Source organism: Hyperolius riggenbachi, chromosome 4 (assembly GCF_040937935.1).
Source record: "Hyperolius riggenbachi isolate aHypRig1 chromosome 4, aHypRig1.pri, whole genome shotgun sequence".
NCBI lineage: Eukaryota > Metazoa > Chordata > Amphibia > Anura > Hyperoliidae > Hyperolius > Hyperolius riggenbachi.
This window is the reverse complement of record NC_090649.1, coordinates 239,124,210-239,151,323: the sequence shown is the minus strand read 5'-3', so window position 1 is coordinate 239,151,323 and position 27,114 is coordinate 239,124,210. Positions and strand designations below refer to the sequence as shown.

The 27,114-nt window shown below is 45.1% G+C and overlaps 1 protein-coding gene across 3 annotated transcripts in view; it reads right to left on the bottom strand.

Moving 5' to 3' along the window:
- Positions 1-23,856, bottom strand: part of CD109 (CD109 molecule) — a 255,948-nt gene extending 232,092 nt beyond the window's left edge. For 2 of the 3 annotated variants that reach the window (XM_068281495.1, XM_068281497.1), the window contains exons 1-4: positions 23,440-23,689; positions 4,568-4,728; positions 3,468-3,496; positions 2,438-2,668 (exon numbers count right to left, since the gene is read on the bottom strand). In XM_068281495.1, coding sequence (XP_068137596.1) covers positions 2,438-2,668; positions 3,468-3,496; positions 4,568-4,728; positions 23,440-23,522 — 504 coding nt within the window. In that variant the 5' untranslated portion in view covers positions 23,523-23,689. Of the gene's footprint in view, positions 1-2,437; positions 2,669-3,467; positions 3,497-4,567; positions 4,729-23,439; positions 23,690-23,773 lie in introns of those variants that run through there. The other variant, XM_068281496.1, reaches the window with a different exon arrangement.
- Positions 23,857-27,114: the final 3,258 nt, after the last annotated feature.

Sequence of the window (27,114 nt, the reverse complement as noted above, 5' to 3'; positions counted from 1 at the left end):
TTAGGCATGATAAGTTTAGGCATGATAAGTTTAGATAAGTTTAGATCGCACGCAAAGTCCCGCACGCAAAGCAGCGCCATTAAACTCTATGCGAAGTGCACCAGACTTTTGATCAGCTGTGCACTGCGGTGCTAACCCCGTTGGTGCTTAAACTTATCACGCCTAAACTTATCACACCTAAACTTATCATGCCTAAACGTGATAAAGGGCTTTTCACCAGAGTGCTAACTGTTAGCACCGCTTTGTGAATCAGGCCTACTGTATGTTTAAGCCATCAATGTTAACCTAGGACTAGCATTGCTAAATTAAGGAGCTCAGTTCATTTGCTTTGTTGACTGGTGGTAGTGTAGTGTTGAGTGGCTTATGATCACTGGGGAAAATGTTATTATGGGTGTGGATTAAAATATGATGGACTGTGAATGCCATACACACAGGGCCGGATTTGTGGGAAGTCAGTCTAGGCCAAGGCCTAGGGCGGAAGTGGCAGCTGGGGCGCCTGCTATGTAACCTAGCTAGTACTGTTACTGCCCGCTTACTCCCTTCTTTCACCCCGCTTGTCTGCCTATGTGTGAGATCCAAACTTCCCCTTTCTCCGCTGCCGCTATTAGACCTGCAGCAATCAGCGTGGCCCCCAGTGATGAGTCAGGCGTGTGGTGACCAATCACAGCACTGTATACTTCACACTAACTTTATGTGAAGTATGCAGCGCCCTCATTGGTCACCACTCGCCTGACTCATCACTGGGGGCCACGCTGATTGCTGCAGGTCTGATAGAGGAAAGCCCGGGCAGCGAGCAAGGGGAAGTTTGGATCTCAATAAAAGGCGGACAAGTGGAGGTGAAAGCAGGGAGTAAGCAGGCAGTAACAGCACCAATTAATACACCAAGATGCGGGAGAGAAGGAAGTGGACAGCCACCAGTGAGCGGGGCAGCAGACCGAGAGAAGCTGCTATCATACAGGGATCAGGTGAGTCATGGCTCAGCCCTCCAGATGACATGTGCCTATATATTTTCAGCATTTTCCGTGAGCATGTATACACAATTACTGGTGCTGTCTCTGTGAGTGCCCGCCCCCTTTTCCCCAGCGCCAGATTCAGACTGTAGCTAGCTGCATGACAGTCTGGGCTGTGCAGAAGCTCCAACCACTCTTTCACGCCCAGGTTCGCATCTCTGGTTGTCAGCAACAGCTGCAGTTTGCCTTTCCCTCTCGGAAGCACACGCTAATACAGGGACAAGTGACATCCTGCAGACACCAGCGGTATGCCAGGTAAACGGCCCTCTCTTCCTCCCCCCTCGCTTCCACTTGTCATTTTCTCACTGACCAGCTTTGATCTCTGCTGCTGTTATCTCTGCTCACACCAGCAGCATCCCTCCTTCTTGTCTTGTAACCCTTCCACTGCTGGTCTTAAACTGACAAGCGTTCTCCGATTGATCTTCCTGCCGGCTGGTACATGCGATGATGGCACACGAACGCAAACAAGAGTTCAATAGATCTTTGTACTTTGCGCAGGAGTTGTTGAAGTTTAAAGATCTGATCCTCCGTTTAAGACATTGTCACTGCGCATCTCAAATGTTGTTTATGTAATCGTGGTCCTGTACCCATGTCGTGATACCGAAACGATCACTTATCACTCAAAAAAAATCACCAGTTGTCTGAAAAATTGTGTAGTGGATACGGGCCTTTAGCTTTCTACACTGTCACACAGGTCAGGGCATCCTAATCATCCTGTAGCCATGGCTACTTATAGGGACTCAGAGCTCAGTAAAAGGCAAAAGTGTATACATACCTGGGGCTTCCTCCAGCCCCATCCACGTGGATCACTCCCACACCGCCGTCCTCAGTCTTCTGCAGTGCCGGCACCAGGACCCCGCTCTGCCGTCTGTCGGTTCCAGTCTACGCAGGAGAAGTGTGCTCTTTGTGTATCGCTCCAGCAGCTGCCAGAGACATACATAGAGGGCGTACTTCTCTTACGTCAGACTGGTTCCGACTGATGGAAGTGCAGGGACCCGTTACCGGCGCTGCAGAAGACTGAAGATGGCGGCGTGGGAGCAATCAGAGCGCATAAGGCTGGGGGAAGCCCCAGGTATGTATACATTTTTGCCTTTTACTGAGGTCTGGTACACTTTAATAACAACTTTTTTATCTAGGGGCATAGTGGCTATGAAATTATTTAATCTGATGAAAAGGTGCATATAAATCGTGCGCGTGTGAGGGGTGCTGTTGGTCGTGGGGGTAGGGGGGGGGGCGGCTGGTGATAGTAGGCCTAGGGCGGCAAAAAGCACAAATCCGGCCCTGCATACACACCACAAAGACCAATGAACCACTATGCTCCTCTCAATGTTTTAGAAGGGAAAGACCCTCATTTGTCTCCAGACCTTCCTACAACTGGATACCAACTGTAACCAAAACAGATGTCATGACAGTTGAGTCATACTCACCATAATATGTATATCAATTGTAGAATTGTAAGGTTTCAGGTCAGCAGAGAAGGCCAGAATTCTAATTTTCACTTCTTGCCCAGGCTTATAGAAGATGCTGTTTGTTTCAATGAAGACAGAAAAGCTTTTGGATTTAAAATCAAGGGTGGTGGTGTTGAAGAATATCTGTTTATCTTCAGAATATCCTTTGACATAAAGCTCATATTTTCCATAAAAGCTGTTCAGTGGCAGCTAGAATAAAACAGAGGATATAACAGAGAAGACTGATATTATTTAAGAGAGGGATTTGGCCTTGGAGATTTGAATTTTCTTTGTGTAAATGCTTAGATTAGGCTTAAAGGGATACTGTAGGGGGGTCAGGGGAAAATGAGTTGAATTTACCCAGGGCTTCTAACGGTCCCCCGCAGACATCCTGTGTTGGCGCAGCCACTCACCGATGCTCCGGCCCCGCCTCCGGTTCACTTCTGGAATTTCAGACTTTAAAGTCTGAAAACCACTGCGCCTGCGTTGCCGTCTCCTCGCACCCGCTGATGTCACCAGGAGCGCACAGCGCAGGCCCAGTATGGTCTGTGTCTGCACAATACACTCCTGGTGACATCAGCGGGAGCGAGGACACCGGCGTGCAGGCGCAGTGGTTTTCTGACTTTAAAGTCAGAAATTCCAGAAGTGAACTGGAGGCGGGGCCGGAGCATCGGTGAGTGGCTGCACCAACACAGGATGTCTGCGGGGGACCATTAGAAGCCCCGGGTAAGTTCAGCTCATTTTCCCCCGACCCCCCTACAGTATCCCTTTAAGTTTGTGTGTTCATTTAGGGGAGGGAAATGGTGTAAATTTGTTTGTTTTATTAGCAACTTTATTGGATAATTGCATGTGACTTAATAGGATTTCTCTCTTCTCATGTAGTTGCACAATATTTCTTCATTTTAAAGGCATATTAATCTTAAAACATATTTATATGCCAGGTAATCAGCATTTTAATTTAAACAAAATATGTTATTTTTTTTGCTGTAAATATTGAATATATTCTTACTTGAGGGAGAGGCAGGGTTCCAATGGTTCCTGTAGTGTAAGAAAAAAAACAGAGGAAAAAAATAAAAAAATGAATCCTTATTTTGCTTGATACTTACACAGCAAGGCTAAAGCACATGAGTGTATCCCACAAAGGGGCTAATATACTGTAAAAAAAAATATTAGCGTATTAAGGCATACTTCAAAAAGTTAAGTATACACGTATTGATGAGTTAGAATCATGAATGCAAATGAGCAAAATCTTGCAAACAATTTACTTTATTATAAAATTATTCAGAGCAGGTTTTCAATACTTAAGCTACGTACACACATGTGAGAATTGTCGCCCATCGGGGTTGGGGAAATGAACCCTTGGGGTGACAATTCAGGGGACAATGCTGTACAGACACTTCCCTAGCCCTGAGGCTAGAGATGTGTCCTGTTGCTATGGAGGGATGATGATCGGCAGCCGATGGAGTGGTTTCAACTGGTTGGTGGGGATGGAAATAGCCTTGTGATCGGTAATGCTCTGGCATTGGGGGTCGTTAAGCTTCTGACAGGACAGATCCTTAACCACCCGATGCCTGAGCAATATTTGTCATCTGCCACCTGTACACACATAACGGTTGTTGGCTGAAGAGGTAGTTAGCAGCTGTTTGAGCCGACAATTATTACATGTGTGTTCATAGCTTTATTCCTTGTGTCATCATTCCTCTTTACTACGTATAATTTATTGATTCATTTGTTTTGATTTCTTTGTATGGTGGTGCCACTATACAGTGAAACATACAGTAAAATGAAAATATGCTTCACTGCCACTGTAAATGCATGCTTTACCCAGATAACGCACAGCATGCAACTGTTTCACTCCTCTACTTACACCTCTTATACTGAGGATGTCCTTGGCAGATTCTGTTGCACCATACGAATGATGTATGCAATGCTTGAGAGACCCAATGTAATAATTGCACTGGGGCCCAAAGCTCCAAAGCTACACCACTGTGTGACATAGCAATTTTGTTTAAAAATGCAGTACTTTTTGATATCAGTGATATACTGTACATAATCTGTAATGCACCTACTCATTACAATTTGTTAAGTATCATTTTATTTGCTACTCACCTCTTTGAAATTCTCCTTCTCCTTGAAGTAGTGTAATATTATCCTTTTTAATTTCAGCCTCAATTCTTACCACAGGTGGACCGTCTTCTAGTATGTCAATCCCTAAAATGTAATTTGAACCAGGCCGGATATTTAAAGGAGCAGTGAGCAGGTATGTTGGCCTAGTAAAGGGAGAGAGGTGTCAATTAAGTTTAGGAAAGAGCTGTATCTACTTTATGTCAAATGTTCGGCACAGACAAAACTTATGTTTCAGTTTTTGGTAGATTTACATTTATATTGCAGAAGCTTCAGAATATCTGTCAGGCATCTACTGCAGTATGGGTTCTGTTGGGGGAGATTTGTCCTCACTTCCTGTTCCAGTCATAGAGTCACCCGGGACAGGAAGTCAGGTAAAACTTTGAAAATATGACAAAAGCAGCAGTAAAGTATTATTTTTATTAGCGTTGGAAAGGGTAATATGTTTCAGTGCTTCCTATGTTATTGTTAAGAAGATTACTCTTACTCCTTGCACCAGTATCAGCATAACTAAAAACAGGAAGGTGACCAAACTGCCTCCCTGCCAAAATGGGCCCTGGTGATCTTTTTCTTTTTAAATCACTGCCAGGGCTCTGTGCATGTTTTCCTGCATCACCACAGCCCACCTCCAGCTCAGCAGCCGTATCCTAATTGGCAGCTGCCGAGCTGGGAGCGGGCCTTAGTTTTCGAAGACCTTTGGCAGTCTTCAGAAACTTGCCCGCTGCCGCACTGCTGAGGAGGGGGGTGGAGCAGCTCTCTCTGCCCAAAGACTTCAGGACAGGTACATATTTCAACCCGTGCACCCCACCCTTCCTTCATCAGAGTTCATGGAGAAAGAGTCTGTCATTACAGGTTCTGTCTATTTCATTGGAGGTACTTTTTAAAGTGAACCTGAGGTGAAAATAAACTGATATAAACAATTGCATCTTTCCTTCTACTCCTAAAATGACCTTATTTAGATATCCCAACCATATTCACTTATGGTGAATTTTGACTTCATATTCACACAAAAATTTGCCGTATGCGAATCAGCTAGATTCAACCTCTTGAATTTCACCTGCTCAATCCTAGATCCTAGACGCAAGTTTCAAATGCACAGAAAGAAAACTGTCTGTGCAGTGGTGCATATGTGCATGCAAGCAAATTACTCAAAATACAAGGTGCAAAACATGCCAATGCAGGCGGGTCTATGGCATAAAGATCCCCTTAGAGAAACTGCAAAAACAAGTGTACTGAACAGCATATAGTACAAAAGGGCAGTATATGAAAGACCAAACAATAGAGATGGTCAATGAGATGCAAATAATTAGGGATGCTCAATTGGATTTTGCGGAATTGAAATTTCCGAGTTCTGATCCGAAATCCGAATTTCCGATCGGAACTCGGAAATCGGATTTCTGCAGAAGCACTGCATTACTGCAATTCGTTAATTTTAGCCCAATTACAGAACTCAAAATCAATGCACCAATCAGAGAATGCAGAAACAGCTCGGAAGTATTTGGCCAATCAGAGAATGCAAAAAATGAAAAAAAAACACTACTCGGAAATCGGAAATCCAAACTCGGAAATACTGCATTACCACAACTCAGTCATTTTAGTCTAATCACAGAACTCGGAAACATTGGGCCAATCAGAGAATGCAAAGTCAACTCGGACGTATTTGGCCAATCAGAGAATGCAAGAAATTACCCAAAAACAAACTACTTTGAAATCCGAACTCGGAAATCGATGGGAACTACAGTACACATTACCCAGTCCATAATGTAAAGGATGAGGTATAAGCATAAGATAAGAATAGCAGAAGATGTGTAAAAGAATGAACTCCTAACTGCATATAGATTGTGCCAAACCATTCCACTTTATCAGGAGCTGGGATCTCACACCATATTATTTATTTCATGTATTTATTTATTTAGGACCGCTTTGAAGTTATATTAAAGGAGTTCTCCATAATTTTATGTGAGGTTTTTCAGTGACATTAAGAGGCCTGTCAGATCATGCTTTTAGCTGATTTGCCATGGTTGCAGCAGACTGTAAATGGGCTTGATTGACATTTTATTGTAACACGTAACTAAGCAGGAACATGCTGCATAAAGTCTGATCCTCCAAGCACTGGATGCTGGCAGATGATAAGAGCAAACTGATGCCTTTCATATCTTTATTTGTTTACTTTAGCTATTTGTGTCCATCCTGTCAGCCACATACTGCACTTTGTAGCTTGTTGCCCAGTCTCTAAACTCCCTCTATACTATAGGGAAAGCCAGAAGGATATGTACAAGGAAAAATCTGAGTATGGACTGATACACACCAAGAGCTTTTCTGAGAGTTTTTTAAAAACGCCAGCACTTTGAAAAGCACTTGGCTAATGTATTTGAATGGGATGGTGCACACCAGAGCAATGTGCTTTTTTCCCAAACGCAAACGCGGTCTTGTAGCATTTTTGCTGATTTCTGAGGCGATTCAGCCTCAATGTTAAGTATAGGAAAGTGGAAAATCACTCTGAAAAGCACTACATCAGAGCGATTTTCCAAGCGTTTTTGTTACAGAAGCTGTTCAGTTACAGCTCTACTGTAACAAAAGATCAAAAATGCTAAAAAAAAAAAACGCTCCAAAAATCGCTAGGCATGCTTAGAATATCGCTAGGCACATGCCTAGAATTGCCTTAAAAAAATCACTTGAAAAAGTGCTACAAAAAAACAAGGGCTAAGCTTTTTTACGCTAGCAATTTTTAGAGTGCAATGGCCTATATATATATATACTTCACATATATAAAATGAACAAAATACAGACATTCTGATAGAACGGACACAATTTGCAAATATTGCAAATAATAAACACACAGATCAGTTTAAATCAAGACTAGTGTTGGGCGAACAGTGTTCGCCACTGTTCGGGTTCTGCAGAACATCACCCTGTTCGGGTGATGTTCGAGTTCGGCCGAACACCTGACGGTGCTCGGCCAAACCGTTCGGCCATATGGCCGAACTAAGAGCGCATGGCCGAACGTTCCCCGAACGTTCGGCTAGCGCTGTGATTGGCCGAACGGGTCACGTGGTTCGGACCCGAACGCGCTCTGATTGGCCGAACTGTCACGTGGTTCGGGTAAATAAATACCCGAACCACGTCATATCTCCGCCATTTGTCTGTGGGTTTAGCTTTGGGTAGGCAGGCAGGGTAGTTCGCGCTCCAGCCACGCTAGCCAGGGTCCCCCCTGTCATTGTGTCACTGCTGGGAACAGTAGTACACCGCTTGCTCAGCCACACTATATAGCATTCTGTTTACTGCCACTCTGTGTACCTCGCTCAGCCACACTATATAGCATTCTGTTTACTGCCACTCTGTGTCTGCTGGGAATAGTAGTACACCGCTTGCTCAGCCACACTATATAGCATTCTGTTTACTGCCACTCTGTGTACCTCGCTCAGCCACACTATATAGCATTCTGTTTACTGCCACTCTGTGTCTGCTGGGAATAGTGGTACACCGCTCGCTCAGCCACACTATATAGCATTCTGTTCACTGTTCTGTGTCTGCTTGGAATAGTGGTACACCGCTCGCTCAGCCACACTATATAGCATTCTGTTTACTGTTCTGTGTCTGCTGGGAATAGTGGTACACCGCTCGCTCAGCCACACTATATAGCATTCTGTTTACTGTTCTGTGTCTGCTGGGAATAGTGGTACACCGCTCGCTCAGCCACACTATATAGCATTCTGTTCACTGTTCTGTGTCTGCTGGGAATAGTGGTACACCGCTCGCTCAGCCACACTATATAGCATTCTGTTCACTGTTCTGTGTCTGCTGGGAATAGTGGTACACCGCTCGCTCAGCCACACTATATAGCATTCTGTTTACTGTTCTGTGTCTGCTGGGAATAGTGGTACACCGCTCGCTCATCCACACTATATAGCATTCTGTTCACTGTTCTGTGTCTGCTGGGAATAGTGGTACACCGCTCGCTCAGCCACACTATATAGCATTCTGTTCACTGTTCTGTGTCTGCTGGGAATAGTGGTACACCGCTCGCTCAGCCACACTATATAGCATTCTGTTCACTGTTCTGTGTCTGCTGGGAATAGTGGTACACCGCTCGCTCAGCCACACTATATAGCATTCTGTTCACTGTTCTGTGTCTGCTGGGAATAGTGGTACACCGCTCGCTCAGCCACACTATATAGCATTCTGTTCACTGTTCTGTGTCTGCTGGGAATAGTGGTACACCGCTCGCTCAGCCACACTATATAGCATTCTGTTCACTGTTCTGTGTCTGCTGGGAATAGTGGTACACCGCTCGCTCAGCCACACTATATAGCATTCTGTTCACTGTTCTGTGTCTGCTGGGAATAGTGGTACACCGCTCGCTCAGCCACACTATATAGCATTCTGTTTACTGTTCTGTGTCTGCTGGGAATAGTGGTACACCGCTCGCTCATCCACACTATATAGCATTCTGTTCACTGTTCTGTGTCTGCTGGGAATAGTGGTACACCGCTCGCTCAGCCACACTATATAGCATTCTGTTCACTGTTCTGTGTCTGCTGGGAATAGTGGTACACCGCTCGCTCAGCCACACTATATAGCATTCTGTTCACTGTTCTGTGTCTGCTGGGAATAGTGGTACACCGCTCGCTCAGCCACACTATATAGCATTCTGTTTACTGTTCTGTGTCTGCTGGGAATAGTGGTACACCGCTCGCTCATCCACACTATATAGCATTCTGTTCACTGTTCTGTGTCTGCTGGGAATAGTGGTACACCGCTCGCTCAGCCACACTATATAGCATTCTGTTTACTGTTCTGTGTCTGCTGGGAATAGTGGTACACCGCTCGCTCAGCCACACTATATAGCATTCTGTTTACTGTTCTGTGTCTGCTGGGAATAGTGGTACACCGCTCGCTCAGCCACACTATATAGCATTCTGTTCACTGTTCTGTGTCTGCTGGGAATAGTGGTACACCGCTTGCTCAGCCACACTATATAGCATTCTGTTCACTGTTCTGTGTCTGCTGGGAATAGTGGTACACCGCTCGCTCAGCCACACTATATAGCATTCTGTTTACTGTTCTGTGTCTGCTGGGAATAGTGGTACACCGCTCGCTCATCCACACTATATAGCATTCTGTTCACTGTTCTGTGTCTGCTGGGAATAGTGGTACACCGCTCGCTCAGCCACACTATATAGCATTCTGTTCACTGTTCTGTGTCTGCTGGGAATAGTGGTACACCGCTCGCTCATCCACACTATATAGCATTCTGTTCACTGTTCTGTGTCTGCTGGGAATAGTGGTACACCGCTCGCTCAGCCACACTATATAGCATTCTGTTCACTGTTCTGTGTCTGCTGGGAATAGTGGTACACCGCTCGCTCAGCCACACTATATAGCATTCTGTTCACTGTTCTGTGTCTGCTGGGAATAGTGGTACACCGCTCGCTCAGCCACACTATATAGCATTCTGTTTACTGTTCTGTGTCTGCTGGGAATAGTGGTACACCGCTCGCTCATCCACACTATATAGCATTCTGTTCACTGTTCTGTGTCTGCTGGGAATAGTGGTACACCGCTCGCTCAGCCACACTATATAGCATTCTGTTCACTGTTCTGTGTCTGCTGGGAATAGTGGTACACCGCTCGCTCAGCCACACTATATAGCATTCTGTTCACTGTTCTGTGTCTGCTGGGAATAGTGGTACACCGCTCGCTCAGCCACACTATATAGCATTCTGTTTACTGTTCTGTGTCTGCTGGGAATAGTGGTACACCGCTCGCTCAGCCACACTATATAGCATTCTGTTTACTGTTCTGTGTCTGCTGGGAATAGTGGTACACCGCTCGCTCAGCCACACTATATAGCATTCTGTTTACTGTTCTGTGTCTGCTGGGAACAGTAGTACACCGCTCGCTCAGCCAGAGTATATAGCATTGTGTTTACTGCCACTCTGTGTACACCGCTCAGCCAGACTATATACCATTGTTTACTGACACTCTGTGTACACCGCTCAGCCAGACTATATACCATTGTTTACTGACACTCTGTGTACACCGCTCAGCCAGACTATATACCATTGTTTACTGCCACTCTGATTCTGCTGGGAACAGTAGTACACCGCTCGCTCAGCCAGACTATATACCATTGTTTACTGACACTCTGTGTACACCGCTCAGCCAGACTATATACCATTGTTTACTGCCACTCTGATTCTGCTGGGAACAGTAGTACACCGCTCGCTCAGCCAGACTATATACCATTGTTTACTGACACTATATAGCAGACTATATAGCATTGTGTGTACACCGCTCAGCCAGACTATATACCATTGTTTACTGACACTCTGTGTACACCGCTCAGCCAGACTATATACCATTGTTTACTGCCACTCTGATTCTGCTGGGAACAGTAGTACACCGCTCGCTCAGCCAGACTATATACCATTGTTTACTGACACTCTGTGTACACCGCTCAGCCAGACTATATACCATTGTTTACTGCCACTCTGATTCTGCTGGGAACAGTAGTACACCGCTCGCTCAGCCAGACTATATAGCATTGTGTTTACTGCCACTCTGTGTACACCGCTCAGCCACACTATATAGCATTGCGTACTCTGCCAGTCAGTGTGTATATTGCTGGGATCAGTAATACTCCACTCACCGTCAACCACTATATGAGCTCAACATGAGTTCCCCAGAGACCTCCGCTGTGAGCAGCACTCCCAACAACAGCAACAGCCAACGCCCCACGCAAGCTATAACATCCACCCCAGCAGCCAGTGGTCAGCAGCAGCCCTCCCCGGAGGAGAACGTTGTGTCCATCAGTCCGTCGCCAGAGCGATTAATGAGGGCTGCCATTGAGGAGATGATGGGGCCTGATGTGGAGGAGGAGGTCTGGCTCAGGCCAGCATCCCAAGTTAATGTTGAGGACGATGAGGGGTCTGTGTCTGGGGATGTTGGGGTGGCAGAGGTGGTGGGTGGGTCAGACTCAGGAGAAGAGTTGTATGATGAGGATGATGATCGGGACCATCTGTATGTGCCTCAGAGTCCGACCCCGGAAAACATGTTGTATCGTGTGTTTAGGTACTAAAATCTGCGTTCCCTCCCAGTAGTGTTGGGCGAACAGTGTTTGCCACTGTTCGGGTTCTGCAGAACATCACCCTGTTCGGGGTGACTATATAGCAGACTATATAGCATTGTGTTTAATGCCACTCTGTGTACACGGCTCAGCCACACTATATAGCATTGTGTTTACTTCCACTCTGTGTCTGCTGGGAACAGTAGTACACCGCTCACCCGCCACTGTATAGCATTGTGCTCTGTGTCACTGCTGACAATAGTGGTACACCGCTCACCCACCACTGTATAGCATTTCTGTACTGCCACTGTACTGCTGCCAGTCAGCGTGTACTTTAAGGATAAGTGAAATGAGGAAGAAATCCGGTGAAAGAGGGAGGGGCAAGGGAAGAGGTGTTTCCCCTGACGGTTCACGTACAGGCCACAGGGGAGCACCCAAGAAAACCCACTCAATACTGCCCATGTTGTCCAGGACAACAACCCTCACAGATCCAAAAGAACAGGACCAGATAATTACTTGGATGACCTCTCAAGCGTCCAGCAGTGGGTTAAGCAGCACCAGCACATCACGCACGAGGTCCGAGTCCTCAGCCAGTTAAAGTCTGGGCTTTCTTTGAAGACTGCACTGAGGATGTTACCATGGCGATTTGCAAGGTGTGCAAGACCCGCCTGAGCAGGGGGAAAAGTATTAACAACCTCTCCACCACCAGCATGAGCCGCCACATTCTATCCAAACATCCCACTCTGTGGGCAAACGCGGCAGGACAGGGTACCACCAGCAACACTGCCTCCCTTGGGTTCACCAGACTCACCACCAGACCCGCCTCAGCAGCAGCAGTAGCCCAGCCATTGCGTGGTTCACAACATTCACAAACATCAGACGATGCTGACACTGTCACTTTCCGGACTAGTGCTCTTGAGGTCTCCCAGTGTTCATCAAACACAACAACCAACAGCCCTTCGGTGTGCAGCGCTACGGTTGAGTTGTCTGTCTCTGAGATGTTTGAGCACAAGAGGAAATTGCCAGCAAATGACCCCCGGGCCGTGGCAGTAACAGCCAGCCAGCATAGCCAAGCTTCTGGCCTGCGAAATGCTGCCATATCGAGTGGTGGAGACAAACAGCTTCAAGGGCATGATGTCAGTGGCCATCCCACGTTACGTGGTTCCCAGCCGCTACCACTTTGCGCGCTCTGCAGTGCCTGAGTTGCATGAGCACGTGGTCAGCTAAATAACCCGAAGCTTGAAGAATGCCGTTGCCTGCAAGGTTCACCTCACCACTGACACCTGGACGAGTGCGTTCGGCCAGGGTCGATACATCTCCCTTACCGCGCACTGGGTGAACCTTGTGGAGCCTGGCAGCGATTCCTCACCTGCTACGGCGCGGGTGTTGCCCACGCCGCAAACAGCTGGATAACAACAGCAGCACCTACCTCTCTGACTCCTTCTCCTCCAACGCATCTCAAAGCTGTACCTCATCCGGAAATGCTAACCCAGCACCAGCAGCAGTAGGATCGTGGAAGCAGTGCAGCACAGCTGTTGGCATGCGTCAGCAAGCGTTGCTGAAGCTGATCTGCCTTGGGGATAAGCAGCACACAGGGGAGGAAATTTGGAGGGGAATAAAGGAACAGACGGATTTGTGGCTGGCACCGCTGGACCTGAAACCGGGCATGAAGCTAGACACCTGGCACGAACTGGCAATGTACGCAATAGAGGTGCTGGCTTGCCCGGCAGCCAGCGTTATGTCGGAACGCTGTTTCAGTGCTGCCGGAGGCATCATCACAGATCGGCGTATCCGCCTCTCCACAGAAAATGCAGACCGTCTGACTCAAATTAAAATGAATCAATCCTGGATTGGAAACGACTACGCAACACTCCTGGACCCCAACCAAGTAACATGACCGATGAACATCTGGGATGGTTTAGCGTTTCCGGTCCCTGTTTATTGAACCTCTCATCTGTATTACATTTATGACTGCATGGCGGCAAAAAGCATTGCTGCTATATCCGCACGCTTTTTGTCCTCATGCAAGGCCTGGGTTGTTGTGTCTCACAAAGCGTGGCCTTCTCCTCCTGCGCCTCCTCCTGTTCCATCACGTGTGCTGCTGCTGCTGCTGCTGGGTTACCGTTGCCGGTCCCTGTTTATGGAACCTCTTATCTTTATTACATTTATGACTACATGGCGGTACAAAGCATGCTATCCGCACGCTTTTTGTCCTCATGCAAGGCCTGGGTTGTTGTGTCTCACAAAGCGTGGCCTTCTCCTCCTGCGCCTCCTCCTGTTCCATCACGTGTGCTGCTGCTGCTGCTGCTGCTGCTGGGTTACCGTTGCCGGTCCCTGTTTATGGAACCTCTTATCTTTATTACATTTATGACTACATGGCGGTACAAAGCATGCTATCCGCACGCTTTTTGTCCTCATGCAAGGCCTGGGTTGTTGTGTCTCACAAAGCGTGGCCTTCTCCTCCTGCGCCTCCTCCTGTTCCATCACGTGTGCTGCTGCTGCTGCTGCTGCTGCTGGGTTACCGTTGCCGGTCCCTGTTTATGGAACCTCTTATCTTTATTACATTTATGACTACATGGCGGTACAAAGCATGCTATCCGCACGCTTTTTGTCCTCATGCAAGGCCTGGGTTGTTGTGTCTCACAAAGCGTGGCCTTCTCCTCCTGCGCCTCCTCCTGTTCCATCACGTGTGCTGCTGCTGGGTTAGCGTTGCCGCGTGGTCCCTGTTTATTGAACCACTTATCTTTATTACATTTATGACTGCATGGTGGTACAAAGCATGCTATCCGCACGCTTCTTGTCCTCATGCAAGGCCTGGGTTGTTGTGTCTCAAAGCGTGGCCTTCTCCTCCTGCGCCACCCTCCTCCTGTTCCATCACGTGTGCTGCTGCTGGGTTAGCATTACCGGTCCCTTTTCCTGGAACCTCTTATATGTATTACATTTATGACTGCATGCCGACAAAAAGCATGTTACCTGTGCAAAGAAAACAGACATTTCCCGCATTTAAAAGACAGTTTTCCCTTTGAAACTTTAAAATCGATTTTCTCAAAAACTATAAGCTCTTTTTGCTAAATTTTTTTTCCTCTTGTACCCACTCCCAAGGTGCACATACCCTGTAAATTTGGGGTATGTAGCATGTAAGGAGGCTTTACAAACCACAAAAGTTCGGGTCCCCATTGACTTCCATTATGTTCGGAGTTCGGGTCGAACACCCGAACATCGCGGCCATGTTCGGCCTGTTCGGCCCGAACCCGAACATCTAGATGTTCGCCCAACACTAATCAAGACCCAGAAACTTTTCTGTAACAGCAGCAACCACAAGCAACTGGTGAGTACCTCGCAGAACAACGTACCAACTTTTGTGATCTGTGCTTGTTTACGTTTTCAGACTATGCTCACCTGCCCTGTCAAACTAATTAAAGTGGTATGAAACTCTGCATTTCCTGTTTTTTCTAAAAGATTTACAACATAAAATCTACTACCACAAAGAAATTGTAGCAGAACAGCATTCTGTTAAACACAGCACTTTGTTCTTCAGTAGAAAGCTCCTTGTTTCAGTGGGCAGCTTCTGGCCACATAGGAAGAGGCGATAACATTATTTTTTGTTTACATACCTTTGTCGGGTACGCTTAGTAAACATTAGCAAACTGCCGAAACTGAGCTGTACTGTAAAAGCAGAAAAAGCTGATACTAGATAGATTTTAATATATAAATACAGCAGCTATGCAATAAAATCCAAGGGCAACTTTCAGAGTAGATAAACTGTGCCTTGGGAATATCTAATTTGTAGACAGACAATATTACTTGTGCACAAAAGCAAATATAGTAACTGAATAGGTAACAAAAAGCAGGAAAACACATTATTAATAAACGTTATGTCAGAGTTTAATCCAACTTTAAGCAGAAATATTTTTGGTGGTAAAATTAAATAAGTTCTGCTGAAGATGGTGGTGAGTAGTGGCCTCGGTTTGAATGTCTGCTTAATATTACAGAAGAACAGACATACACAGATGAAGAAAAGAAAACACATTTTTGTAAATAGACGTGGATTAGGATTCTGGTTTGATAAAATATTTGTAAAATAGGGTATGCATGTTTTGTTTTGTTTTTTTGGTGGGGGCTGTTAAGGGACTGCCTTCACCTCCTTTTTAGGGTGACACAAAGGTGGGGGAAAGTCCCCATTCCTTAACAATGGGATAAGAATGCTTTGTTAGTGGGGATTTCCCTGCTTACCCTGGACAGTGCGCCCAAAGGAAGCAGATGATTTGGGTGCCAGCTGGTAATAAACCTAAATGGGCGCTGCCAATAAAAGCAATATAAAGTAACAGCAAGGCGATGCCAAAGTGGAAATTTGGGCACCCGATAACATATATAATTTTATGCAGAAATGTGCAATAAAAATATTGGTTTTGCAATATCTGACTCCCCTCATTTTATATGTATAACTTACAATAACTGTATATTTTGGGATATTCAACAACTTTTGAATATGCTTGACATCTCATGTATTACCCCTCAATGCTGGTACTTTGATAAGTGCCTATGGTGCAGATAAAACAAATTATGTTTTTTTGCAATGATTGGCGGCAGGGGGGAGGGGGTTAAGCTTATGTATGTGGTGGAGTGATTCAGGTTAGGCATGGGGGAGGGTGGTTAAGGTTAGGCATGCGGGGGGGGGGGGTTGGTTATGCATGGAGGAGTGGTTAAGGCTAGGCATGGGTGGTAATAGTTAGGTCTAGGGGTGGTGGTTAAGGTTAGGCATGGGGTGGTTAAGGTTAGGCATGGGGGTGGGTGGTTAAGGTTAGGCATGTGGGGGGTGGGGTTGGTTATGCATGGAGGAGTGATTAAGGCTAGGCATGGGTGGTTATGGCTAGGTCTGGGGGGTAGTGGTTAATGTTACGCATTGGATGGGGGTTGGTTATGCATGAAGGAGTGATTAAGGCTAGGCATGGGTGGTTATGGCTAGGTCTGGGGGTGGTGGTTAAGGTTAGGCATGGGGTTGGTTAAGGTTAGGCATGGGGTGGTTAAGGTTAGGCGGGGGGGTGGTTAAGTTAGGCCTGTGGAGGGGGTGATTAAGGTTAGGCATGGGGGTGGGTAGTTAAGGTTAGGCATGTGGGGGGTTATGGTGTGGGTGGTTATGGTTAAGTGTTGGGGAGTAGTTAAGGTTGAGGGAGTAGTTAAGGTTAGGTCTGGGGTGGAGGTGGTTAAGGTTAGGCCTGGGGAAGGGGTGGTTAAGGCTAGGTCAGTAGTGGGGCAGTTCAGTGTAAGAATAGGGTTATATACAGTATAGCTGTAATAAAATATCAGTATTTTTTACCCATATTTAACTATCATCATTTGCACTGACACAGTAGAATATTGGTAAATTTACCAATATTCTGCTATCATGTTTTTGGGTACCAAAATTTCCTCTGCACCCTTTTTGCATGTACGCTGCCCCCAATGTTGAAAGCAAGGCTAGCTGGTAGTGGGTTGGGGGAGCTGCATGCAGGGTGATTCCTCCCGCCTGCCAATTCAAACTTCATGACTGGTTAAAAAGTCAGTGATTTTTTTTTTTTTGTTATTACTATTTATAATTCCGACTTATTACACACTGCACATGCAGTTTCTTCTTTAGGCATGATACAGAACTTGTTCACTTGCATCACAGGAAAACACTTCTGAGGCCTGGGGCACACTAAAAACCCGCTAGCAGATCCGCAAAATGCTAGCAGATTTTGAACCGCTTTTTTTTTAAATTTTTATGAGGCATTTTGCTAGCATTTTGCGGATTGCTGCTGCGGATTTCAGTGTACGATATTTCATATATTGTTACAGTAAAGCTGTTACTGAACAGCTTCTTTAACAAAACCGCCTGGCAAACCGCTCTGATCTGCCGTTTTTCAGAGCGGTTTGCGTTTTTCCTATACTTAACATTGGAGGCAGAAACGCCTCCGCAATCAAAAAAATGCCTCAGCTCGGGAGTATGCGTTTCTGCAAAATGCCTTCCGCTCTGCTGTGCACACCCCCATTGAAATACATTACCCTAGCATAAGGCTGCAAAAACGGCCAAAAAGCCGCTCGGTGTGCACCAGCCCTGAGTGCAGAGAATGATTTAAAAATTGCAACAATTTAACATAAGAGTTGTAACACATTAAAAGATTTTCATTCAGCGGAGACAACAAAACATTAAACTCATCTTTTTTAGCTTTTAAACACTGTGGAATTCTAGGAAAATCCTATTTAGGAATATGACAAATAGAAACAATTTAGGAATATGACAAATAGAAACAATTGTTTATCTCATAAGTTTATGTTCAAAAAGATTAAAGGGAACCTAAACTGAGAAGGATGTGGATTTTTCCTTTTAAAATAATACCAGTTGCCTGACTCTCCTGTTGATCCTGTGTCTGTAAAGCTTTTAGCCACAGCCCCTCAACAAGTACAGTATGTAGATCAGGTGCTCTGACTGAAGTCAGACTGGATTAGCTGCATGCTTGTTTCAGGTGTGTGATTCAGCCTTCATTGCAGCCAGGGCCGGATTTGTACTTTCCAGTGCCCTAGGCCGGCTGTCACCAGGTCCCTCCCCCCTTCACAAAAAAAATTATTTTGTCCAACACTGCCTAGCGATCATTGGTTTGAATTGGCTCATTTCAGTTGTGCTGCTCTGCCCCCCACGCAACAAATAATTGCTGTAATGTGCGCTCCTGCCTGAATGTGCACAGCAGCTGATTGTGTTCTGGGCATGCATACTTGAGAAATGATGTTGATGTATGACCGTTACTTGTCAAGAATGCATAACACTGTACCGGCCATGGGCAGGAGTGAGAAATTACAGGGAGCGCGAGTGGCCAGAGCATGTGCTGCTTCTTTGTCCTCCGTGAGACTGGCTGCAGTCGGAGCCACAAACAGGTGGCAGGGCAGTGCAATGGAGAGAAGCCCATCCAAAACAGAGAACAGGTAAGTAGCAAACATCCTGTCAGGACCCACTTTGGATGTTCTGTTGTAATTAGAGTGGACCTGAACTCAGAACTTCCTCTCTGCTCTCTGGTTGATAAAGAAAAAGTGTTTGTTTGTTTTTTATGCACCAATGTCACTCCTGCCAGGATCTGGATTTGTGTGGGACAAAAAGAAAGTACATTTACCTGTTGCATAGGTAATGACCATTGACATATTTGTAGCTCTTCACTCCCAGTCCCCTCTTCGGTAATCAGCCAGCTTCCAGTCTTGTGGTAAGCATATTGACACAGTCTACATAAACTGGGAGGTGGGGGTGTAGGCTAATTACTTGGGGACCGTAGGCATACCCCCCCCACACACACACACAATGACCGGGCAATTTTTTTCCCAATTTAGGCCACTGCAGCTTTAAGGTCTCGCTGCAGGGCCGTACAACTCAACACACAAGTGATCCCCCCCCCTTTAACCTGCCCACCAACACAGCTGATTGCTCCCCCAATGTTTGTTTATTTATTTGTGTTTTTTTTGTTTATTTTTTAAATAAATATTCCTATTTTCTTAATATTTTTTTATCTCCCCCTCCCTCCTTTTGCCAGCCTATGACAGCGATAGTCTGACATAGGCATCAGCCTATGAGAGCCGATCGCTCCTCTCTCCCCCAAGGGGACAGCCGTGTCACACGGCCAGGGCCGGATTACCGACCAGGCAACAAAAGCAGTCGCTTGGGGCCCCATTCAGAGTCAAAGGGGCCCCATTAGCACATAAACCAGCCCTTGCCATCCTGTCAGCAGTGGTTGGAAGGTATAATGGTTAAAGGGACTCTGAGCAGTGCAGTAACTATGTAAAGATGCATATCATTTTAAAGCTCTCTTTCTCCTCTTTCCAATGATATCTAAACGGCTGCTCTATGCCTTTTAGTTTTCGATATTTTCGCGATTGAAATCGCGGCCACAGGACGACTTTTCTCCAAAGTCAGCGGTGGCTGGATGGTATAATGGTTAAAGGGACTCTGAGCAGTGCAGTAACTATGGAAAGATGCATATCATTTTAAAGCTCACTTTCTCCTCTTTCCAATGATATCTAAACGGCTGCTCTATGCCTTTTAGTTTTCGATATTTTCGCGATTGAAATCGCAGCCACAGGATGACTTTTCTCCAAAGTCAGCGGTGGCTGGATGGTATAATGGTTAAAGGGACTCTGAGCAGTGCAGTAACTATGGAAAGATTCATATCATTTTAAAGCTCTCTTTCTCCTCTTTCCAATGATATACAAACAGCTGCTCTATGCCTTTTAGTTTTCGATATTTTCGCGATTGAAATCGCGGCCACAGGACGACTTTTCTCCAAAGTCAGCGGTGGCTGGATGGTATAATGGTTAAAGGGACTCTGAGCAGTGCAGTAACTATGGAAAGATGCATATCATTTTAAAGCTCTTTTTCTCCTCTTTTCAATGATATACAAACGGCTGCTCTATGCCTTTTAGTTTTTGATATTTTCACGATCGAAATCACGGCCACAGGACGACTTTTCTCCAAAGTTGGCAGCTCGATTCAGCACAATGCAATGAAATATAAGGAACCCAGGGGGATATAATTACAAACATCATGCTGGTAGGTGTGAGGATGTAATGAATTAGTTGTGGGTATGCTTAAAGGCATATCCACAGGCACTGCTTGGAGTCCCTTTAAGGGCTCTGCCGCTGACAGGAGACCAGGGTTCGAATCTCAGCTCTGCCTGTTCAGTAAGCCAGCACCTATTCAGTAGGAGACCGTAGGCAAGTCTCTCTAACACTGCTACTGCCTATAGGGCGCGTCCTAGTGGCTGCAGCTCTGGCGCTTTGAGTCCACCAGGAGAAAAGCGCGATATAAATGTTATTTGTCTTGTCTTGTCAAATGATGCCATGCGCTGCTGATTGTCTTCAGAGCCAGGCTCTCCTCCTAGGTCCCCCTCCTGCTACTGTGCGCTCTGCCGCTGCCCACTCCACCCTCCCTTCCCACAGAGAACCACAGCTGCAGCAAGAATGATAGCAGCAGATGGCAAACGCTCACTCACCTATCCATGATCCAAGCAATAGAGATCCCGTCATCTGAAACCCATCTGTCTCTTCTACAGTGCAGCCGCTCGCTCTGAACTTCCTGATTCTCAGATCAGACATGAAGTAGGAAGTAGTAATAGTAGTAGTAACAGAGCGGCAGCACTCTAGAGGAGACAGATGGGCTCCGGATGACGGGACCTCTATTGCTTTGATCGCAATAGGTGAATGTGATTCATCTGGTGCTGTCATTCTCCCCCACTGCGGCTGCCTTCTCTGCTGGACTATCGTATTCACTGGGATGGAGGCTGCATGGTGGCTGTCTAGTTTGGGAGGAAATTGGTTGTTCGGTGGTGGGAGTGGTTATGTAATTCGGGCTGGGGAACGGCTTCCGGTTTGGCGGTGTCCAGAGCTTTCTGCTATTGCCAGGCTGGAGATGCAGGGGGAAAGTGCTGCTGCTGTGATATCTGGCGCCCTCTTCACAGGGGTGCCCCAGCCTCTGAATGCAAATGTCCCAGCCATTCATCTCTCACTCTGCATTTTGCCGCTGCTATTCCCTGCATTGTGCACCCACAGAGGAAAGCGTGCTGTTGCTCATAGCAACCAGTAGCTCGGCTGCCCGGTGTGTGCGACATATTGCTGTGCAGCTGCATCTTCTGATTCTATTATGACATGATAGGGGGGCCCAAATCAGTTACTTTGCTTAGGGCCCCATTTAGCCTTAATCCGGCTCTGCACACGGCTGTCCTCAGTACAGCGCTGCCATAGATCGCAGCACTGTACTGTGTAAATAGACTGTGGTTTCACTGTCTAACAGTCTCCTAGCGGCGACTGCCGCTGGGAGACTGACGGCAGAGCTTCATCATTCGAGCGGAGATGCACGTGCATCAGCGCGCAAACTCCTGCAAAACCCCGCCCAGGACTTCATGCCAATTGGCGTGGAGTGGTCCTGGGGCTGCCTCTGCGTTCACGCCTATTGGCATTACGTGGTCGGCTAGGGGTTAAAGGACACCCAAGGTGAAAATAAACTAATGAAATAAACAATTGTATCTATCCTTCTCCTAAAAATGACTTTTTAAGATATTCCACAGTTTTATTTTATATTTAAATCTACTTTTTAAGTTTTAACTGTTTTATTGTTTTTGCTCAATGACACATTCATTGAAGTATGCAAAAGCTAAAATCCATGAACTATTGAACCTTTGTATCTCTTTCCTGCTCTCAGAAGCCATTTTCTGCTAGGAAAGTGTTTTATAGTTGTATTTTCCTATGAGTGAACGTCACACTGTAGTCTGACCCTGCCCTGACTCAGACAGGAACTGCCACTTACATACCTGATGTTTAACTCTTGCAGGCAGAGAAAGAAAAAAAACACAGCATAGTTATTTGTGTGCTAGGCACTGTACATACACATGTATATCTCATCATGTCACATGTCACCTTGGGTATCCTTTAACCTCTTAAGGACCACAGGCTTTACCCCTCCCCCCCTAGTGGCCAGGCTATTTTTTACAAACTAGGGCTCTGCAGCTTTAATGGCTTGCTGCAGAGCCACACATACGTGCACACAAATGAATCCCCCCCCCCTCCTTTTCTGCCAACGGTGTGCGCGGCGATCCCTAGCAAACCCCCCCCAGGACTTGATGCTAATTGGCGTTTTGCTGTAATGGGTAAATGGATTATCACATGTTGTGCAAAACTTTTACAAGCATTTTTGTTTAATTTAATGACTGTTATATCCCTTAATGAAACAATCTACCTAAGATAGGGCTTGAATGGCGATGTGGAAAATAGAAGACTTCAGCTGATAGAAATACTGCTGACAAACAGTTCCAACACTGCATTCTCCATTCGGTTTTACCAAGCTGCAGTGTCCCTCAGGATAAAATTGGTGTTTTTATAAAACAGTCAATATCTACTTTTGGAAATAATTTTTGCTTAGAGATCCACTTGGGCCTGCAAATAAATAGCGATAAGGTAATTGCAGTGTCTGTTTCTCTTTTTAGGCAGGCAAATCCTAAAATATTATTATTGCATATTGGTAAAGTTTTTTTTTTTTCTTAGCTGACTAGACAACATGATAATTATTATATTCTGGTCATTTCAAAACAACTGCAGCTAGATTAGAAAGCTAACACATTGATGCCATTTTCACTTTGAAAATGTTTAAAAGTACTGTACATAGATACCATGGTAGGATACACGTGCTGTTTCACACTTGTTTTTGCGAAAAACGCAGATGATACCTTGCAAGTGTTTTTCTGAAAGATGTGTGCGTTTGTGTGCTGTACAGTAGCAGTGAATTTCAACGAGGAATCACATGTGCTGTGCGGAAAAGTAGTACAGGTTATGTCTTTTTTTAAACGCTGCACAGAATCGCACACGGCTCCTGAAAACGCAACAGCTTCATAGGAAAGCATTCCGTGAGTTTTCACATTGCGGCAAAATGCCGGTGACCCCTTCCAGTTTCCCATAACATCTTGCAATGTAATGTTGCCAAATGAAAATCCACTCTTCTGGCTGAATTACAGACAATATCCTGATGACTGAAAGGAAATATAATTTGACTCCTGTACACGTTGGCCCTTGTTCTATAATCTCTACGCAAGGCCAGTAAGCATCTCTTTACAAACAGTTACAAAACAACCCATAACAGAATGTCCATTTGACTTAGAAAAAGAAATACTTGCTGCAGTGTACAAGAAGAGACACTGAGGCCTGTACTTCAGAAACACAGCACTTCAGTTAAGAGGAATACAGCTGCTTTGTATTATCTAGGTAACATTTCCCACTGTCAGATAAACACGATGATTCCTACCCGGCTGCAGCAAATGATGACAAGAGGCAAACAATGTGAGGGAAAATGTGCAGGGCCTTCAGCAGCATCTTGTTCAGTTTCATGTTCTCCACGGGCTGTTATATTTCGTGTCGCTCCCAGAGGCTTTATTTTTTTTTATTAAATCTTCTGGACGTTCTTGTTGGAGCAAAGAAGTAAATCATGTTAATTACCACAGCAGCCAGTGATTCATACAGTCAGCCCAGTAATACACCCGCCCCTTTCCTTCTCACTGCTAACACTGTACATGGCTGCTGAGCTCTTAGTACTGAGCACAGAGTTGAATTCTCATGCTGAGGATGAATAGAGTACATACCTGTGCTGAACACAACAGATGGAGAAGTTTCAGGAGCATGTAACAGTGTGGGATGAGCTTGGGAAGAACAAAAGTATGTACCACACCCTCACTGATGAGTTTAGACGTGAAGTAAGCTAATGATAATGTGGAAAATATGCCCTAGCCACAAGTGAGTCAGAAGTAGACAGAGTGCACTGTATAGCATTACTTCCCGCAGCCTCTCATAGAATACAGAATCCCCTTACACTGCAGTTTTCTGTATGAGGTATTGGAAAGCTGTTACACAGGGGACTGGGCTCTGCACATAAAACTAGTTATTTTTAGTAAAAAAGGGGGTGGTAATAATGATTTTCACATGAATGGATTAAGTGTACGGTAATGCATGCACTGCTCATACAAAGGTTATTTAGTTACTAAGTACAAACACAACAAAAAATCACAACACAAAAACATTATTTCCAAAGGTTCATCTTGTGGCTATTACTTCCATGAACAGGGACTAGTGACAGGCAGCACCGACCACTGTGATAGTTTTGCGTAATTCTGCCACAACTGTTTATGTATACTTTATTTCTAAAAGGAGAACTCTGGATGTAGAGGAAAGTGCAGTACATATTTGTGTGACCATGAAATAACTATATCCAAATAACCATAGTGAAAAAAAAAACTTACTGGAACTGCAAATGAGATTCCCTGATGCTCCAATAAGGACAAAAATTAGTTATTGCATGTAACTCATAGAAATCCCTAGGGAGAAGAATGATGATAAATACATAGCATGCTATGTTCTTGGGGTCCCTGTGTGAATTTGAGGCTACTTTCACACTATATACATTATTGTGTTGGACATCCAAAAAAATAAGATAGCAATGTAACAGTTACAAGTGAAATGCAAAGCAAAAGCATACAGTGCGTAGGAGTATGCTTCACTGCAACTGCAAGGGGCCTGATTAAATCAGAGCCTGACATGGGAATGCCAAACAGACAGGCGTGTTAAGAGTTAAAGGACTTTCTACCTGGATCCTGGCTTCTCTCTCTTTCTCTGTCTAAGGTGTGCTTTATCTCCTAGTATCTTGGGGAGATTTGAAAGAGGCAATTGCTACTGAGCTGCCTGCGGTCGGCAGGCCAGTATTGCAGCCAATATGGTGCCGCCCAGGGAGCATATATGTAAAAGGAAGGCTGGAGGCTTGACGTCACCAATTTACCTGCTGTGAGAAGATTTCCCTGCCCACTCTTTGTTGCTGGTCCAGAGGCTTTATTTATAGAATGGTGAATGGAATGGGCAGTATTACCCAGTTGGCAGTGCTCATGGTTCTGTTTAAGAATTACATACTTGAATAAAAATGTCTTAATTGATGCTAGAAAGCGAGCTTTACTAAATTACTGCCTGGGAGCAGAAGGAGAGCTTTGATTCTACACTTTAAAGTTAGCAGAAAAAATGTATGCATTATCCCTCACTGCATTAAAAAACTTCTTTGCCCGTAAGGCCCTGTTCAGACTGTTAGCGTTTGTAGAATGCGTATAAATTCAAAGCAACACAAGTTGAAAAACGCATGCGTTTTTCTTGCATTCGAATGCATTTTCTATTGCGTTTTGCACACACACGTGACCCGGGAAACAGAAAAGAATTATGGGAACTGCAGAGGGAAACGTACGCTAAAAACGCAATAGTACGCGTTTTTGATAGGCGTACATAGACTTTTATTGTGTCCGTTTCTGTATGTGACACACAGAACTGCGTGCAGCAATGCGGATGAGAAACGTATGGGTCTCATACGCATACATGTGAACGAGGCCATTAGAAAACATAAGTAGCCGTTTCTATGCGTAAAATCTTTCTGTATGCGTTCTGTAAAAACGGTTAGGAACGCACATAGTCTGAACGGGCCCTAAAGTAATGTTGTTGCAGAAAGGTATAAATTCTGACAATGTGGACAGTAAAAACACACCTGATTTGCAATACAAAAAAAAAACACTAGATAAACCTTATTCGGAGATTCTCACACGTTGCTGCCAGCTGTCTTAATGCTACTATATAGAGCACCGTGGATTAATCAGCATACTGTCCACATTATTCGGAGATTGGTTATTGTTAATAAACATAACTTAATAAATTCGGGTTAAATAGATAGTTCGAACAGATTATACTGCCCCTTAGTGCAAAAAGTGATACATTGGGTTGGGGATAAAGGTCATTTGTCTGTCAGACTCTCCTCCAAACTCACAATGCATGTATATTAACAACCCCACACACAACCCTACATGTTTTGATTCCTTAACTGGAAACTTCGTCAGGGGTAACCAAAGTGCTAAGTGCCTAGAGAGCTAAAGTATATACATTATAAAACATCACATATTACACATACCAAGGTAGCTTAATAAATAGATTAGGCCACTACCAGCAGCCAAAACTTTTGTGTCTAGGCACTTAGCACTTTGGTTACCCCTGGCGAAGTTTCCAATTAAGGAAACGAAACATGTAGGGTTGTGTGTGGGGTTGTTAATATACATGCATTGTGAGTTTAGAGGAGAGCCTGACACACAAATGACCTTTATCCCCAACCCAATGTATCACTTTTTGCACTAAGGGGTAGTATAATCTGTTCGAACTATCTATTTAACCCGAATTTATTAAAAGATATGTTTATTAACAATAATCAATCTCCAAATAATGTGGACAGTATGCTGATTAATCCACAGTACTCTACATTGTAGCATTAAGACAGCTGGCAGCAACGTGTGAGTTTGGTTATCCTGCAGAGGAAATGATAAGGGATCAGCTTGTAGAAAAGACAAACTCAAATCAAGGAAGAGATTGCTTGTAGAACATGATTTAACCCTTAAAAAAGATATTAGAATTGCAGGTCAAACTGAAATTGCTGTGGCAGAAGACAAAATACCCAGTCAGGGAATTACCTGTACAGGCTGTGAGTCCAGAGATTGCTTCCCTTAAGATGACCACCATACAGGTTCAAAACAAGGGTGTACTAAGAAAATCATCTGAATGGCAGCGCAAAGCTTCTCATACACAAAACAAGTACTGCTTAAAGGAGAACTGTAGTGAGAGGTATATAGAGGCTGCCATATTGATTTCCTTTTAAGCAATACCAGTTATCTGGCTGTCCTGCTGACCCTCTGCCTCTAATACGTTTAGCCATAGACCCTGAACAAGCATGCAGCTGATCAGGTGTTTCTGACATTTTTGTCAGATCTGACAAGATTAGCTGCATGCTTGGTTCTGGTGTGATTCTGCAGGCAGATAGCTCAGCAGAGCCACCAGGTAACTGGCATTGCTTAAAAGGAAACCAATATGGCAGCCTCCATATACCTCTCACTACAGTTCTCCTTTAAGGTGTAGC